Genomic DNA, 16057 nt, shown 5'->3' with positions numbered 1-16057 from the left:
CTGAAAGAAATGGCAGAATGTTATACTACAGGATTTGGTGATTATTTACCAAAATTCTCTGGACTCTGGGCGGATTGGAAGGTGATGAATGCCATGCCACTGTTCAAAAGAGGATGTAGGCAAAAGGCAGGGAACAATAGATCAATTAATTTAACATCTGTAGTTGGGGAAAATGCTTGAAGCTGTCAGTAAAGAAGAAATAGCATCTGGCAAGAAGTGGATCCATCAGGAAGACACAGCATGGATTCAGCAAAGGCAGGTTGTGTTGGACCAACTTACTGGCATTCTTTGAGGATGTAATGAGTGCACTGGATAGAGGGGAACAGATGGATGTTATTTACTTGGATTTCCAGAAGGCGTTCGATAAGGTGCCACATGAAAGATTTATCCATGAGATAAGGATGCATAGAATTGGGGGTGATGTATTAGCATGGATAGAGGATTGGCTAACCAATAGAAAGCAGAGAATTGGGATACATGGGTGTTACTCTGGTTAGCAATCAGTGATGAGTGGTGTGCCACAGGGGTCAGTGCTGGACCTGCAACTGTTCACAATATACCTTAACGATCTGGTAGAGGGGGTCCAGTATATTGTAACCAAGTTTACTGATGACACCAAATTGACATGAAAAGCAAATTGTGCAGAGGATATGGAGAGTCTGCAGAGAGATATAGATAGGTTATGTGAGTGGGCAAGGGCCTGGCAGATGGAGTACAATGTTGGTAAGTGCAAGGTCATCCACTTTGGAAGGAAAAATGAAGGAGCAGATTATTATTTAAATGGTAAATAATTGCTGCATGCTGCTGTGCAAAGGGACTTGGGAGTGCTGGTGCGTGAATCACAAAAGGTTGGTTTGCAGGTGCAGCAGGCTATCAAGAAGGCAAATGGAATGCTGGACTTCATTGCAAAAGAGGTTGAATTTAAGAACAGGGAGGTTATGCGGCAATGGTATAGGGCACTAGTAAGGCCACACCTGGAGTATTGCATGCAGTTCTGGTTTCCTTACTTGAGGAAGAACATACTGGCTTAGGAGGCAGTACAGAGGAGGTAAACCAGGTTGATTCCAGAGATGAGGGGGTTAAACTATGTGGAGAGATTGAGCTGCCTGGGACTGTACTCACTGAAATTCAGAAGAATGAGAGTAGATCTTATAGAAACATATAAAGTTATGGAAGGGATATTTAAGATAGAGGCAAGAAAGTTGTTTCCACTGGTAGGTGAGAACTAGAAGACATAGCCTCAAGATTTGGGGGAATAGATTTAGGATGGAGATGAGGAGGAGCTGCTTTTCCCAGAATAGTGAATCTATGGAATTTTCTGCCCAATGAAGCAGTGGAGACTACTGCATTAAATATAATTAAGACAAGGTTGGATGGATTTTTGCATTGTAGGAGAATTAAGGGTTATAGGGAAAAGGCAGGTAGGTGGAGAGGAGTCCATGGTCAGATCAGCTATGATCTTATTGAATGGTGGAGTAGGCTCAATGGGCCAGATGGCCTACTCCTGCTCCTATTTCTTATGTTCTACCAAATCAAATCCCTGCCTCTAAGAGAAGGTGCAGAAAGATGCAGAAGAAGAAAGACAGTCAGTCAGTAATAACTGTTCACTTGTGTTAGAACATAGCGCATTACAGGCCCTATAACTTACTCTAGAAACTGCCTAGAATTTGCCTACCACATAGCCCTCTATTTTTCTAAGCTCTATGTACCCATCAGACAGGCACTGCAAAAAGTGTTGTAACAGGCAGGCAATGCAATAAGATTGCAATAGCTGGATCCTATCTGCTCCATCCCTCCTGTCTCACCCTTGCAAACCACAACTAAACAGAAGACCTCAATATTTCAACTAACTAACTTCAAAACTTCTGTAAGTCTCAGCACCTGCTCGCTCACCCAGAACCCACTCTGTCCTCAGAGGCTCCAACGTGTCAGAATAAACAGAGCACATTTTTGGTCATTAACTGAGTGGAAATTAAATTTTAACTTAAATCACTGTTACAGACAATCAGATTTAAAATCTGATGAAGCATGTGTCAACTTTATTTACATCATCAAATTATCTTAATTTAGCAATGCTTTTATTTTAAATGACTCTTTTAAAATGAATCCAATTTAATTAAGAATATATTTTTGGATACTAAAAAACTTAATGAGCAACACATTGCAGCATGCAAATTTCTGTGCTGATACCTGTTCAGCCACATTATGCACTATAGACACGGCAACAAAGTGAAAGGCAAACTCAGAACTCTAAATAACTGCACTGACATATGCCTGAAATCAGTATTCTTTGTTTATAACTCAGAGGGAGGGAGGGGGTCTACAACTCAATAATTGGGTGAGACGTGCCTTATAAACCATTTTTCAATATGGGTGGTGCCAGAATATTTTTTATTTGATTTCTGATGTGAAACAAAACATGAGTTAATTTTCAAAATCTTTAAATAAGCCTACACTTTCTCGTCACTCACTCATCTTGCTTGGCATTGACGGAAAAGAAAGAAAATCAAAATACAATTTTCTTAGTCATGTTAGACTTCAATGAATCCATAGCAAGTGCCCAAAGACACCAGCTTATAAAGATCTCTGCAAAACAATGCATGTTCACGTTATGATGAAATGGCTGTTTCCTGTTCAGCTGCACAAAGTAACACAACATTATAAATAGCTGCCAGGCCAAAGGTGCAGTTAATATTTATTTGTGTGAGAAAAATGGATTGTTGGAGTTTTGCTGAAATGAAAACATCTGGCTTTTGACTCGCTCTGTTTCTGGTTTGACCAGTACACCATACCAGTGGCCATTTTATTAGACACACCTATACACCTACTTGTTAATGTAAATGTCTAATGGGCCTATCATGTGGCATCAGCTCAAGGCATAAAAGCATGCAGACATGTCAAGAGGTTCACTTGTTCAGACCAAACATCAGAATGGGAGAAGAAATGTAATCCAAGTGACTTTGACTGTGGAATGACTGTTAGTGCCAGAAGGGGTGGTTAAAGTATCTCAGAAACTGCCGATCTCCTGGAATTTTCACACACAACAGTCACGCACAAGAGGTTACAGAGAGTGGTGTGAAAAAGAAAAACAAAATATCCAATGAGCAGCAGTTCTGTGGGTGAAAATGCCTTATTAATGAGAGAGGTCAGAGAACAGCCAGACTGGTTCAAACTGACAGGAAGGGGACAGCAACTGAAATAACCACACGTTACAACAGTGGTGTGCAGAAGACCATCTCTGAATGCACAAGACATCAAACTTGAAGTGGATGGGCTACAGCAGCAGAACATCATGCACATAGACTCAGTGGCCACTTTACTAGGAAATAGCTAATAAAGTGACTAATGAATGGATGCTAGAATTGCCAAGAGAAATGGAAGTTACATTGGCTTCCAATGTCCAAAGAATGTTCTAATGACATGTCCTTGACCAGGAAAAGATACAAATTACCTACTTAGAATGACATTTCTTTTTTTTTAAAAAAAGCTCAATTATTTGTCCCCATTTGCTACCTCCCCCTCCCCCCCAAATGCAGAATAATAATTTCAATTACAGTCGATTCTGGTTAATTGTGCTATCAGTTAATCAGGGCAGACTCTTATTTTAGATATAAGAAACAAAAAAAAAACTACTTGGAGAAAATATTTGGGATACTATGCCACTTAATTGGGACAAGAGACGGTTGCTAGTAAGTTTCTAATTAGTGTCAGACACCTGCACTTTCACGGCCGTTACACACAACACAGTGCTCAGAGTGAACATCTTTTTTAAACTAGCATCAGCTGAGTGTGTTTGTGTTCAAAAACAGTGATTTTTGTCACCGATAGTTGTCAAGAAATAAGCAGCAAGGCAATTCAGAACAGCTTTGCTCACTGTGGTTTCAAGTATTCAGGCTTGAAGCTGCCAGAAACAGCCAGGAGTGAAAATAAAACAATTTCATGACTTCAGCAAGTTAGAAACTACGAAGAATATGAAAGTATCTACAATTATCGTGAATGTTACAATGAAAATGGAAATTGGTGTAGTATTACTGAAATTGTATTTCAGTAATATTTGAGTAATGTTATTTTATTCAGCATTCTTTCTTGTATAGTACATAATTCATTACACGTTATACGTAAATGTCACATGTTATTACATGTCACATATGGGCATCTCACTAAAATAAAACTAAGTAGAAGCATTCATACCAGCTCCTGTGTTTTCCTTCCAATTAGTTTCTAGAGTTACCAAACATCACAGTGGTGATGAGGATGTTTTAAACTGAACCCGAGGCAACTACCTACCTGCTGAAGCACAGCAAGTTTTTCTTCAGAAAGGGGAGACGTTAGAGATTTTTAAAAAGTGCAGCAGAAGGGGAGAGAGACAGTTAACTGTTAAAGAAGAGCAAAAATGAACAAAATTTACGGGTTCATAAACAGTGAGTACCAGGTGATAATAATAAATAATAATGTGGAGCAGAAATGGTTGGCTGCATTGGAAAGATAGATGCATTCGATTGCACAACAGGTAACTAGATAATGTATACTGGATGAACTGAGCAGTATTTAGAAGCAACTGAAGCAGCCAATGAAAAACGAGTGCTAGTGTTACTGAGTGCAAAAGGTGGAAAGGTATACAGTTTGCTTCAACGTTTAACTGTTCCAACCAAACCAGCAGAAATTAGCTTGAATGTAATGCAGTAATGTTTAGAACCAAAACCACTGTTGATAGCAGAACATTTTAAGTTTCATAAGTAGAATCAAAATGAAGGGGAGTGTATTTCAGTTTATGTAGCTCAACTGAAGAAATTTCTGAGCATTGTCAGTTGGGCTTAACGTTGAACTAAGAGATTGTTTAGTTTGTGGAAACTTCAAAGAAAGCATTCAAAAATGGTTCCTAATGATGCAAAACTTACATTTAAAAGAGCAGTTGAAATTGCTGTATCAATGGAAACAGCAGACAAAGACACAATAGAGTTGCAGTCAAGAATGAAAGTGAGCCTAGACAAAATTACAAAGTCTAAACAGAGACCGGCCTGGCCAAACAAATTGTGCTATTGTTGTGACAAGTGTTCACATACACCAGTCCAATGCAGATTTAAGGGCAGAATTTGCAGAAAATGTAACAATGCAGGACACATGCAAAGAGTACATTGGGCAGACAAAAAGTAAATGGTCTGCACAGGGTAGAGAAAAAAATAAAAAAGTCAAGTTGCAGTTTCAGAAAGAGCACTATCATGCATTCTGTAGGTGAAAATTTTGATAATGATGAGAGTGACACAGAACTGAATAGCCTTAAGATTTAGTGAAAACTAACAAGAGACAAGCAACATGGCTTACATCTGAAGTAAACGCCAAATGAATTGAAGCGGAATTAGACATTGGTTCAGTTGTTTCAGTCATCCACTAAAAAAACTCCTATGGGAATGACATTTGGAACAGTGAAATACAAGAATCAACAAGCCACTTTGGGCTTGTTATGTGGTAAAATCAGGAGGAGTAGCATTATGGGGCCAGAATTGGCTGAGACAACTACAACTCGATGGAAGAGCCATCCACAATTTGCATGCCATATCCTCTACAACAGAGCCAACTGAAAGTGAATTAAGAGAAGGACTGGAGGATGCCACAGCAGTGTTCAAGAATGCATTGGAAACTCAAACATATTGAAGGGAAAATACCTCACCCAAGTTTTGCAATGCCCACCTTGTTCCTTATAATCATCCACAATAAAGTAGCCAGAGAGCTACTTTTCCAAGGTTGAGTGGAGCCCAACAGGCAATGCCAGTTGTCCCGTTAGCCAAGTAGAATGGTGAATTTAAGGTCATCAACAGGACAGTACTAGAAGTAGATCAATACTCTCTGCCTAGGATAAAGGATGTCTTTTCAAACCTTTCTGGAGGGAAGCACTTTAGCAAAGTGGATTTAGCTGAGGCCTACCTACAGATCAAAATTTTTCTCACCGTCAACACTAACAAAGGGCTTTATCACTATAACAGGTTTATTTTTGGAGTGGCATCTGCAACTGCACACTGGTAGAAATCTATGGACCAGGTGCTGCTAGGCTGTCCAAGCACTCAGTGTGACCTGGATGACATAATTTGTTACCAGTAAGAATGTCAAGGAACATCTCCTAAATCTCAGGATAGTGTTAAAATTATTAGAAGACTATGGACTCAGAGCACAATAAGACAAGTATGAATCCTTTAAACCAAACATCACTTACTGTGGTCACACTATTGATGCACAAGGATTACTTAAGTGTACTGAGAAAATTCAAGCAGTGGTGGATGCCCCAAGGACAAAGAACGTGTCAACAGTTGTGGTCCTTTTTAGGATTTGTCAGCTACTGTAACAGGTTCCTGCCAGACCTGGCTACTGTGGTCCACCCTTTGAACCCGATCACTACAGATCAGGAGGAAATGCCAATGGACAAAGCAGTGAGGTGGCTTTCCAAAAGATAAAGGAAATAGTGGTGTCAGACACTGCGCCTCACTAAAGTAAAACTACAGAGACCCATTCATCCCAGTGCTTTGTTTTTGTTTCGATTAGTTTCCACAGTCACAAAGCATAACAATTTACAGGGTGTTTCATCAAAAGCATTGTATGAAGGCAGCACTAGTTGTCTGCACTGATTTTATTCATTTACAGCCAATCAAAAGAACTATTAGGAATACAGTCGGCCCTCATTATCTGTGAGGGATTGGTTCCGGGACCCCTTGCGGATACTAAAAAACACAGATGCTCAAGTTCCTTATTCAACCTGTCTCAATGCAGTGGACCTTTGGACCCAGCAGAACCCCAGACCTTATTTAACCTGTTTCAGTGCGGTGGACATTAGGACCTGGCGGTAGAGCTCTGAATCCACAGTGTTTCTGTTCATGAAAATAATCACGATTGAAAATATAGTGGAAATAATAAAGCGATCTGAAAGAGGTGAAACGCCATCGGTCACTGGCAAAGCGTTAGGCTACGTCGGTCAACGATCGGAACAATTTTAAAGGATAAAGTGAGAAAGGCCCTACCCTGATGAAAGCTACAATTATTACTAAGCAATGCAATGCAGTGGTTTAATTATTGGGTTTTGGGTTTTTGATCCTCCACATCAACCTGGCTCAGATGGAGAGCGCACTCAGAAGCGGTTTGTCACTGGATCGAACTCAGGAACTTCCATTCCCGAGCCCGGCACTGAAACAATAGACAATAGGTGCAGGAGTAGGCCATTCGGCCCTTCGAGCCAGTATCGCCATTCAATGTGATCATGGCTGATCGTCCACAATCAGTACCCCGTTCCTGCCTTCTTCCCTTATCCCTTGACTCTGCTATCTTTAAGAGCTCTATCTAACTCTTTCTTGAAAGCATCCAGAGAATTGGTGTCCACTGCCTTCTGAGGCAGAGCATTCCATAGATACAATAGTTCTTGAGTGTTTTATATGCATAGGAAGGTAAAATATATACTATATACTAAGACAAACGTTTGACTAACTGGCGCTAAATAATATTAGATGTACTTGTTCTGTCTTACTTAGTAAGAGAACTTCCAATTCTTTTCGAACCCAATCCACGATAACCCACGCACATCCTCCTGTATACTTTAAATCATCTCTAGATTATTTACAATACCTAATACAATGTAAATGCTATGTAAAATAGTTGTTATGCTGAATTGTTTAGGGAATAATTTTTTTTTAAGTCTGTACATGCTCGAACAACAAACGCTGGAAGAGCACTTCCGGGTTTTCTTGATTCACAGTTGGTTGAATTCGCACATGCAGAACTCACGGATAAGGAGGGCCGACTGTACAGTTTTACAGTACTGTAGCAGTACTGGTAGTGTTCTAGTTCTTTCCGTATTTTATTTAAATACGTAATTGGCTAATCAGTTAAAATTTGTTTGTCTTTTCAAAGGTTTAAAGGTCCAATTTAATGTCAGTATACAATATACATAATATACATCCTGAAATGCTTTTTCTTTGCAAACATCCACAAAAACAGAGAAGTGCCCCAAAGAGTGAATGACAGTTGAATGTAAGAACCCCAAAGTCCCCCCCAGCTCCCCTCCCTCCCACTCGTAAGCACCAACGAACAACAATCACCCCTCCCCCCACCGCAAAAAAAGCATTGGCACCACCACCGAGCACTCAAGTGTGAGCAAAGCAAAAGCAAAGACACAGACTTGCAGTTACCCCAAAGACTTTTTAAATTCCTTTTTAACGATTTCCATGAAGCTTTGGCTAATTGCGGCAGCCACTTAATTGGGCAAAAATGTACGGGCCACAGTGTGTCCTAAATAACCAGAATCCACTGTATAATACTAACATCCACTGAGTTATCAGAAAATTGCAAGAGTTTATTTTCAGAAGTGACTGAAAGCAGCAAATCGTAGATTTTTAATAGCTTGTTCATGTCCAACAAAATATTTTAATATCTTTCATAGAGGTCAGGGGAATATTTATGAATGTTGTTCATGTAGTCTTTGAGCTCCACCAGCATTTTTTGTGTCCGTTAGTCTTACAGACATTTTGAAGCTCAAAAAGGCAAGAACAGAGGCCTTAATCATTCAATAATTTCAACACCACTGAGCAAAAGGGAAAACACATTTGTCCAATGTTGAATGCACAGACCAAGAACACACATTTAAACCGAGGAACATCACATAATTAGTCTGAGTAAATCCCGGCGATAGTCACAGGCTAATACTCATAGACAAAGAGCACTGAGGAACTCACAGACAAGCACCAACAACATTTGAACAGTTCACAAGACGTGCTTATTCATGTGAGGCTGGCTAGCCACATGGCAATTTCACACAAAACACATCTTACACCGAGCCGCACACATTTCCCAGCAGGTTTCATTGAGAAGTGATGAGAATTGGAAACCTGGGCTAATTCTTGTACTATATCCTTTCGGACCAAGTCCAACCTGGTGTAAACCAACCCAGCTCAGACTTAAAAACCAGGCACTCTGTTTTAATTCATGTGGAAGTTAACATCCTTGCCGTGAGCCCCTATTCATTTGCCAAACAATGACTCACCATGCTCCCTGTCAGAGTGTACAGCCATTGGACAGTCTCATTATGGCTAATGACTCCATTCATTCCATCCACAAACAGCATTATCTGGCTTACAGCTGCAAATACAATAAAAAATACAGTTACATAGGTCATTTTATGATAAAGGAAAGGAGTATATGACTTATAGGTCCTGATCTAATGGTTCTTGTAAAAGCATGAACAGTTTTGGAGCTGGTAATAAACAACACACAAAAACATAGTTGACAGACATCTGAAACCAAACAGGAATAGCTTGTGCAAACACGAGGAAATCTGCAGATGCTGGAAATTCAAACAACACACACAAAATGCTGGTGGAACACAGCAGGCCAGGCAGCATCTATAAGGAGAAGCACTGTTGACGTTTCGGGCCGAGACCCTTCGTCAGAATAGCTTGAAATGCTCCAGAGGTGAATGAACATTTGTTTCAATCAGAAGAACATCGTGGATGCCACGGGTTAAAACCATGACTGCAGATTGTGCTGGGAAATTATCCTCGACCACGGAACCACAGAGATAGCTCTGGAGGATTTTAATTAGAACAAAGCAGAGTTCGATTGAGAAAGCTCACATTTTCGCAGTGTGCTCAACAAGAATGGTTGACCTCTGCTTATCAGAAGAATGCAGAGGAGCAGAGCAACACACTGAAGTAATCCAAACATATTGGGTGAGTTTAACTCTGGAAGAAAAAGTTGTTGGTGTTGCGTGAGTTGTCAAACTTCCCGACAGGGACTGTGACTTTGAGAAAATTTCACAAAATTCTCTGCTCCAAGCTGAGTCAAAGCTGAATTGCCCAATGCCACGTGTGTTGTTTTTGGATGGCTCTTTAACTAGAACACAAGATAAAGGCCTTTCAACTCACTAAGCCTTCTCCGGCATTCAGTACGCCACACCTACCTCATGAATTTGTCCATTTTTCACTCATGTCTGTTAACTACTCCGTTAGAGCCCAAAAATACATCAAGTTCAGTCTCAGAGAAGGACTGAGTGCCATAACTTTCTGGGGCAGGGAGCTGCCTATCAGGGTGTTCCAAATAAACAATATCCACTCCTCATCTCTGAATAGCTAGCTGCCTACTCCTAACCATTGCTCTAGATTCTCCACACAGACGAAACGACCTCTTGTCATTAACATAGAGATGGTCCCACTCAGCTTTAGTGAAGGTTTCCTGAGATGCTAGTGGGGGGGGGGGGGGGGTATGAAATTCCAGCCTTCTTGAAAGACAGGGAAGTTGTTTTATACTTAATACAAAAAAAATGACCATGGAAGATGTGGACACGCAAATAAAAATATTATTTAAAAAGTTATTCAAAGGAATATTAAAGAAAAGTCAAAAAAGTAGAAATTGAAATTGGAAGTATTTCACTGAGTTAGGCAAACGCACATTAGATAAAGAGAAAAGATCTGCAGAAAAGGCTGGAGCTTGAAAGATCAGTCAGGCGATTGGATCAAATTTGAAACAGGAAGAGTCCTCAGGTTCGAGCTCTACCCGAGCTTGTGCTGGCTATTTAAGCACAATTCCCCTAAAGTCAGCTAAGTAGGTCAGAGCCTGAAAACAGAGCACATGCTAGTACAAGTCTAGTTTAAAGCACGCGGACTGGGCACCAGGATCAACCACAGAAGTAAATGTAATCTTAGTCTGTCGCAAATAGCAAACCTGTCGGCTTTAAGCATCCTCAATTTAAGCTTCTTTAAAGGGTGCCAGAATTTGTTTTTTTTCTAGTTTACTTAAGAAATGAAAGTATACTCACAATTAATTATTAAATGATGCCAGGTATTTTAATGTAAACATTACTTTCAATTAGTGGTGGACCAGACACTGATTTATTTAGAGATACAGCACAGCAACAGGCCACTCTGGCCCATATCACCCAAATACACTCCTTTGACTAATTAACCTATCTATAGTTGGACTGTGGGAGGAAACCAGAGCACCCGGGGGAAACCCACTCAGGAAGAACATACGAACTCCTGACAGGCAGCGACAGAATTGAACCCAGATGGCTGGCACTGTTATAGCATTACAGTAACCACTAGACTACTGCCTCACCCCTGCAAGTAATGATAAAGATATTTTTAATGATGGACATAGTAAACCGGGTTACCTCTATAAAGGCAACCAGTGGGTACATAATTTTAAAAAGTGCTTAGTACCTCATTTTACTGGGCTAGCTCACATTCATTAACGTGAAGATGAAACTGTGCAGATTGGAGGAACCTGTACAACTTTAGTACCTGCAGCAGTGATTATATCCGAAGAGGAGCCCCCACGCTTGAACTGGGATTACAATAAAAGCCAGGACAATATTGGAACACCAAATTACAGGAGGCTGTGAAAGCTTGGGGTAGAGAAGAATAACCAGAGGTTGCAGCATAGGGGTTGGAAGTCAGTACATCAGTGAGCAAGACAGAGACGGTTATTAAAGAACAAGCTGTGGGAATAATATTAGAATAGATGTGGGGCAGCAAGTAAAGCTGGAATCTCAACAGCACCAGGATCCCGAGCTCAGTCCTGACTTCCACTAGTACCCACATAAATGCAAATCTCTTCTGGGTGCTCTGATGCCCTCCCACATGCTGAAAGGTGCAGGTTAGTTCCTTAATTGGCTATTTTGAAGTACCCCCGCTGTGTTGGTGAGTGGTAGAATTTAAGGGGAGTTAACATGAATGTGGGGAAATAAAATGGGTTTGTGTAAATGTGTGTTTCCTGGCTGGTGTGGATTCAGTGGACAGAACAGCCCATTTCCACACTTTATGAATGAAATACCTTCCAGTGAGACAGCAATGAAGTATTTTGACAGCAGAGGGAGCTACAGAACCATCAAACAAGATCAATTCAAGGAGCCCAAATCATAAATACAACAGATTAAGCAGAAGCTGGAAATCCAGAACAACACAAAAACACTGGAAGAACTATGGATGGTAATAAACAGTGACATTTGGTACCAAGACCCTTCAGCCGAAATATTGATTATTTATTTCCCTCCATAGATGCTGCCTGACCTATTGAGATCTTCCAGCATTTTCTGTGATGCTCTAAACTCAAGCAGCAATTTTTGGTGTTTTCCCTTCCACCCTGTTTTGGTGACCACCTTCTCCACTTCCCCCATGACCCACCCATCACCTCCCAACATTTCACATCACCCCACTCACCCGGTCTCACCTATCACCCGCCAGTTTGTGCCTTTCCCCATTTTCATATTCTGGCTTCTGCCTAATTCTTTTCCAGTCGTGATAAAGGGTCTCAGCCCAAAACATCATTTCCCTCCATTGGTGCTGCCTGGCCTACTCAGTTTCCCCAGCATTTTGTATGCGTTGCTCAGTATTTCCAGCATCTGCAGAATTTCCTGTGTCTCAAATTCAAAGATCAATGCTACCAAAAATAATACATGGATTCCTGCACTGCACGTTTAGGAAGAAAATTTGACACAAAGTAGAAGCAGCTTTGATTTTAATCTTCAAAAGTTTGTGAAAAGACAGTCATGCCACAAGGACTGCACAGTGACATTTCTTCAACAAGACAGACACAGAGAAACCAGAAAGGAAAGGCAAAGATATTGTATGCCTGGCAGGAAATTCATGGCAGGAAGTCCCAAAAATAAACAAATTATTTTTGCAAAGGCTTTCTTCAGACTTCAGTCTGATAGGGAGAGCATCAAATTAACAAAAGTTGGTGGACAGGTCTTCAGGAGGATGTCAGACAACTGAATGACAGAAAGAGCAAAGAAGTGCACAAAGAATTGTGTGTGTGTGTGTGTGTGTGTGTGTGTGTGTGTGTGTGTGTGTGTGTGTGTGTGTGTGTGTGTATTTAAAAATTCACAATGCCCACTTAAAAAATGCAGCTCCTCGGAGAAGCAATGTTGATGGAGGGATATATACTGTATCTTGGTGGATCACAAAGATAACTTCTCAGCTCTTTCTCAAGATTGTCACATGAGGTCTTTGTTGTCTACGTGAGAAAGCAATTTCCACATTTAAAGACAGAACTCACAGCATCCTCTCTGAACGGTATTGGATTGTCAGCCGAGATTCTTTAAACTCGGGTCTATGAAGTAAAACAAACCAACAACCTTCTGATGCAGGAATGCTACCAACAGAGCTAAAGGTTCTGGATATCAAATACCACAGCGGGCTCTAATTTTTTTTTTACCATATTGGAACATAATAGGTTGCCAATGCCAGATCAAAGGACCATCCACTTCCCCACTGGTTTCTCTAACATCAGGCGGGCAGGTGAAACTGTTTATTTTAATAGATCACTTCTGTAGGTGTGTTATTTAATAGTATTAACAAGGTGCTGGGAACCTGCAATTCCAAATAAAAGGTATGAGAATTGCTTACACTGTGAAACTTCCAATAATTCCAAATGTAACTGAAACAAAAATAGTGTGTTCAGAATTTTTAAAAACATGAATTGGTTGGATAATCACCATCAAAGATATCAGGACCAGGGTTGCAGGTGACTGTGTATATGATTCAGTTCACAGTTTGAATGAAAATGATTCAGGAATCTCATCAGTTTCAAATGGTCAATATCTGGGAGAACTAAAAATTAATCTGATCTGTATTTGTGCTCAATTTTAAATAAGGATTTTTTTAAAGAAAAAAAAAGTGTTAAGAGCAAAATTATCCCACAGAAGAAAAGTAATGGAACAGAAGTTAAAAATGGAAAAAAAAAATTGCTGGTGCTGGAAATCTGAAATAGTAACAGAAAATGCAAGAAAACCACTCAGCAGGTCATGCAGCATCAGTAAAGGGAGAAACAGGGCTTACACTCATCAATCTGAAACACTAACTCTGTTCCTCTCTCCACAGATACTGTCGGGGCAGCTGAGTGCTCCTAGCATTTTCCACTGATATTGTGGATGTCGGAACACATCTAGAAAGGTAGACAAGGGTACAGCACGAACCTCTTAAGATGTAGTTCTGGTAGTTCTGGTCTGCTTCCGCTCCCACTTTGATGAGGCATGTCAGTCCTTCAGCATTGACAAACTCGGGCACAAGATCTTTGTCATCCTATAGGAGAAATTGATATCGCAAACTGGAATTACAACTGACATTGGGATGCTTGTCTTTATTAGTCGAAGCATCGAATTCAAAAGTCAGGAAGTTACGCAGCAGCTTTATAAAACTCTAGTTAGGCCGCATTTGGAGCGTTGCATACATTTCTGATTGTGCCACTATAGGAAGAATGTAAAGGCTTTGGCGAGGAATGCAGAATGCAGGATGCTGCCTGGATCAGAGAGCATGGGCGAGAATAAGAGCTTGGACAAACTTAGGCTGGTTTTTCTCCTCCCCAGAGCAGTGGAGGCTGCAGGGAGATTTGATCAAGGATTATAAGATTATGAGAGGCATTGATAGAGTAGACAATATCTTTTAGCAAGTGTTGAAACGTCTAATACCAGAGGTCATGCATCAAGGTGAAATGAGGTCATTTCAAAGGAGCTGTGAGGGTCAAGAATTCTTTTCTTCCCCCACAGAGAATGGCGGGTGCTCAGAATGTGCCACCTGGGGTGGTGGTAGAGGCCGAAATGTTAAGAGACTTTTAAGAGAAGTTTAGATAGGCACATGAATGTGTGGGAAATGGAAGGATATGGACATAGTGTAGACAGAGAGTAGTTAGTTTAGGTGGCCACTTGATTACTAATTTAATTGATTCAGCACAGCATTGTGGGCTGAAGGGCCTGTTCCTGTGCTGTAATATTCTATGTTTTATGTACGCCAGCAAGCAGTGCAGTGCCGTGTATTTTGTATTGGTCACAAAAATAAAAACTTCTTCATGAATATCATTTATAAATCCACACTGTTGTGAATTTAATATTTGAGTAATATTGTAAATCTATTGTTTGATTAAGCATCCTCTTTTTTTTTACATAATGCATTGCGGGATTACATCATTATGCCATCACATCGTACATGCACACTTTGCTTGGCAGAAAGCACAAAAACACATTACAAAGAATGCAGATTGACATATAAAGAGGATATGAGGCAGCACCTTTAAATGTGGTCAAATGCAGAAAAATTTGGACACACTTAGCAAACAGATGGCTTATAAGACAGCTTCTCCGTAACTGCTACACATTGTTCTACATTGCTATTGTTTACCTTGTTCCACCTCAGTGCACTGTGTAATGAGTTCATCTGTATGAGTAGTGTGATAATTCAGATAGTTCCCTCGTACAAGATGTTCTCTTGACATCACGATCAACGCTCCCTCTAATTCTTTCGCAGACATGTGGATCAATCACTACTCTGAAGTGCAGAGAGAAGGCTCTTGGGAAACGGAAAGGTCTGGGGGTAGGTAAGTCACCTGGACCAGACGGTGTACACCCCAGAGTTCTGAAAGAGGTGGCTAAAGAGATCATGGGGGCATTAGTAATGATGATTCAAGAATCACTGGATTCTGAATGGTTCCAGAAGACTGGAAAAGTGCAATGTCATTCCACTCTTCAAGAAAGGAAAGAGGCAGAAGAAAGGAAACTGTAGGCCAGTTAGTCTGACCTCAGTGTTTGGGAAGATATTAAAGTTGATTATTAGGGATGAGGTCTCAGGGTACTTGGATACACATGGTAAAATAGGCCATTGTCAGCATGGCTTCCTCAAGGCAAAATCTTGCCTGACAAATCTGTTGGGAGTTCTTTGAAGAAATAACAAGCAGAGTAGATAAAGGAAAATCGATGGATGTTGACAAGGATGTTGCCAAAATCGATGGATGTTGCCACACACGACACTGCTTAATAAGCTACGTGCTCATGGTATTGCAGGATAAATCCTAGCATGGATAAGCAGTGGCTAATTGGCAGGAAGCAAAGAGTGAGAATAAAGGGAACCTTTTCTGGTTGACTGTTCGTGACTAGTGGTGTTCCACAGGAGTCTGTGTTGGGACTAATTCTTTTCATATTACATGTCAATAATTTGGGTGTTCAAATTCATGGCTTTGTGGCCAGGTTTGCAGATGATATGGAGACAGGTGGAGGGGCAGATAATTTTGAGGAAGTAGAGAGGCTACAGAAGGA

At 40.6% G+C, this 16057-nt stretch overlaps 1 protein-coding gene across 4 annotated transcripts in view; it reads right to left on the bottom strand.

Moving 5' to 3' along the window:
• Positions 1-16057, bottom strand: part of fhod1 (formin homology 2 domain containing 1) — a 300189-nt gene that overhangs the window by 136210 nt on the left and 147922 nt on the right. For all 4 annotated transcript variants that reach the window (XM_059992695.1, XM_059992692.1, XM_059992693.1 and 1 more), the window contains exons 5-6: positions 13949-14054; positions 9020-9114 (exon numbers count right to left, since the gene is read on the bottom strand). In XM_059992695.1, the coding sequence (XP_059848678.1) occupies positions 9020-9114; positions 13949-14054 (201 nt within the window). The remainder of the gene's footprint in view (positions 1-9019; positions 9115-13948; positions 14055-16057) is intronic.

This window comes from Hypanus sabinus, chromosome 17 (assembly GCF_030144855.1).
Source record: "Hypanus sabinus isolate sHypSab1 chromosome 17, sHypSab1.hap1, whole genome shotgun sequence".
NCBI classification, from domain to species: Eukaryota; Metazoa; Chordata; class Chondrichthyes; order Myliobatiformes; family Dasyatidae; genus Hypanus; species Hypanus sabinus.
The sequence above is the reverse complement of the archived record's forward strand: the minus strand, read 5'-3'. Positions and strand labels throughout refer to the sequence as shown.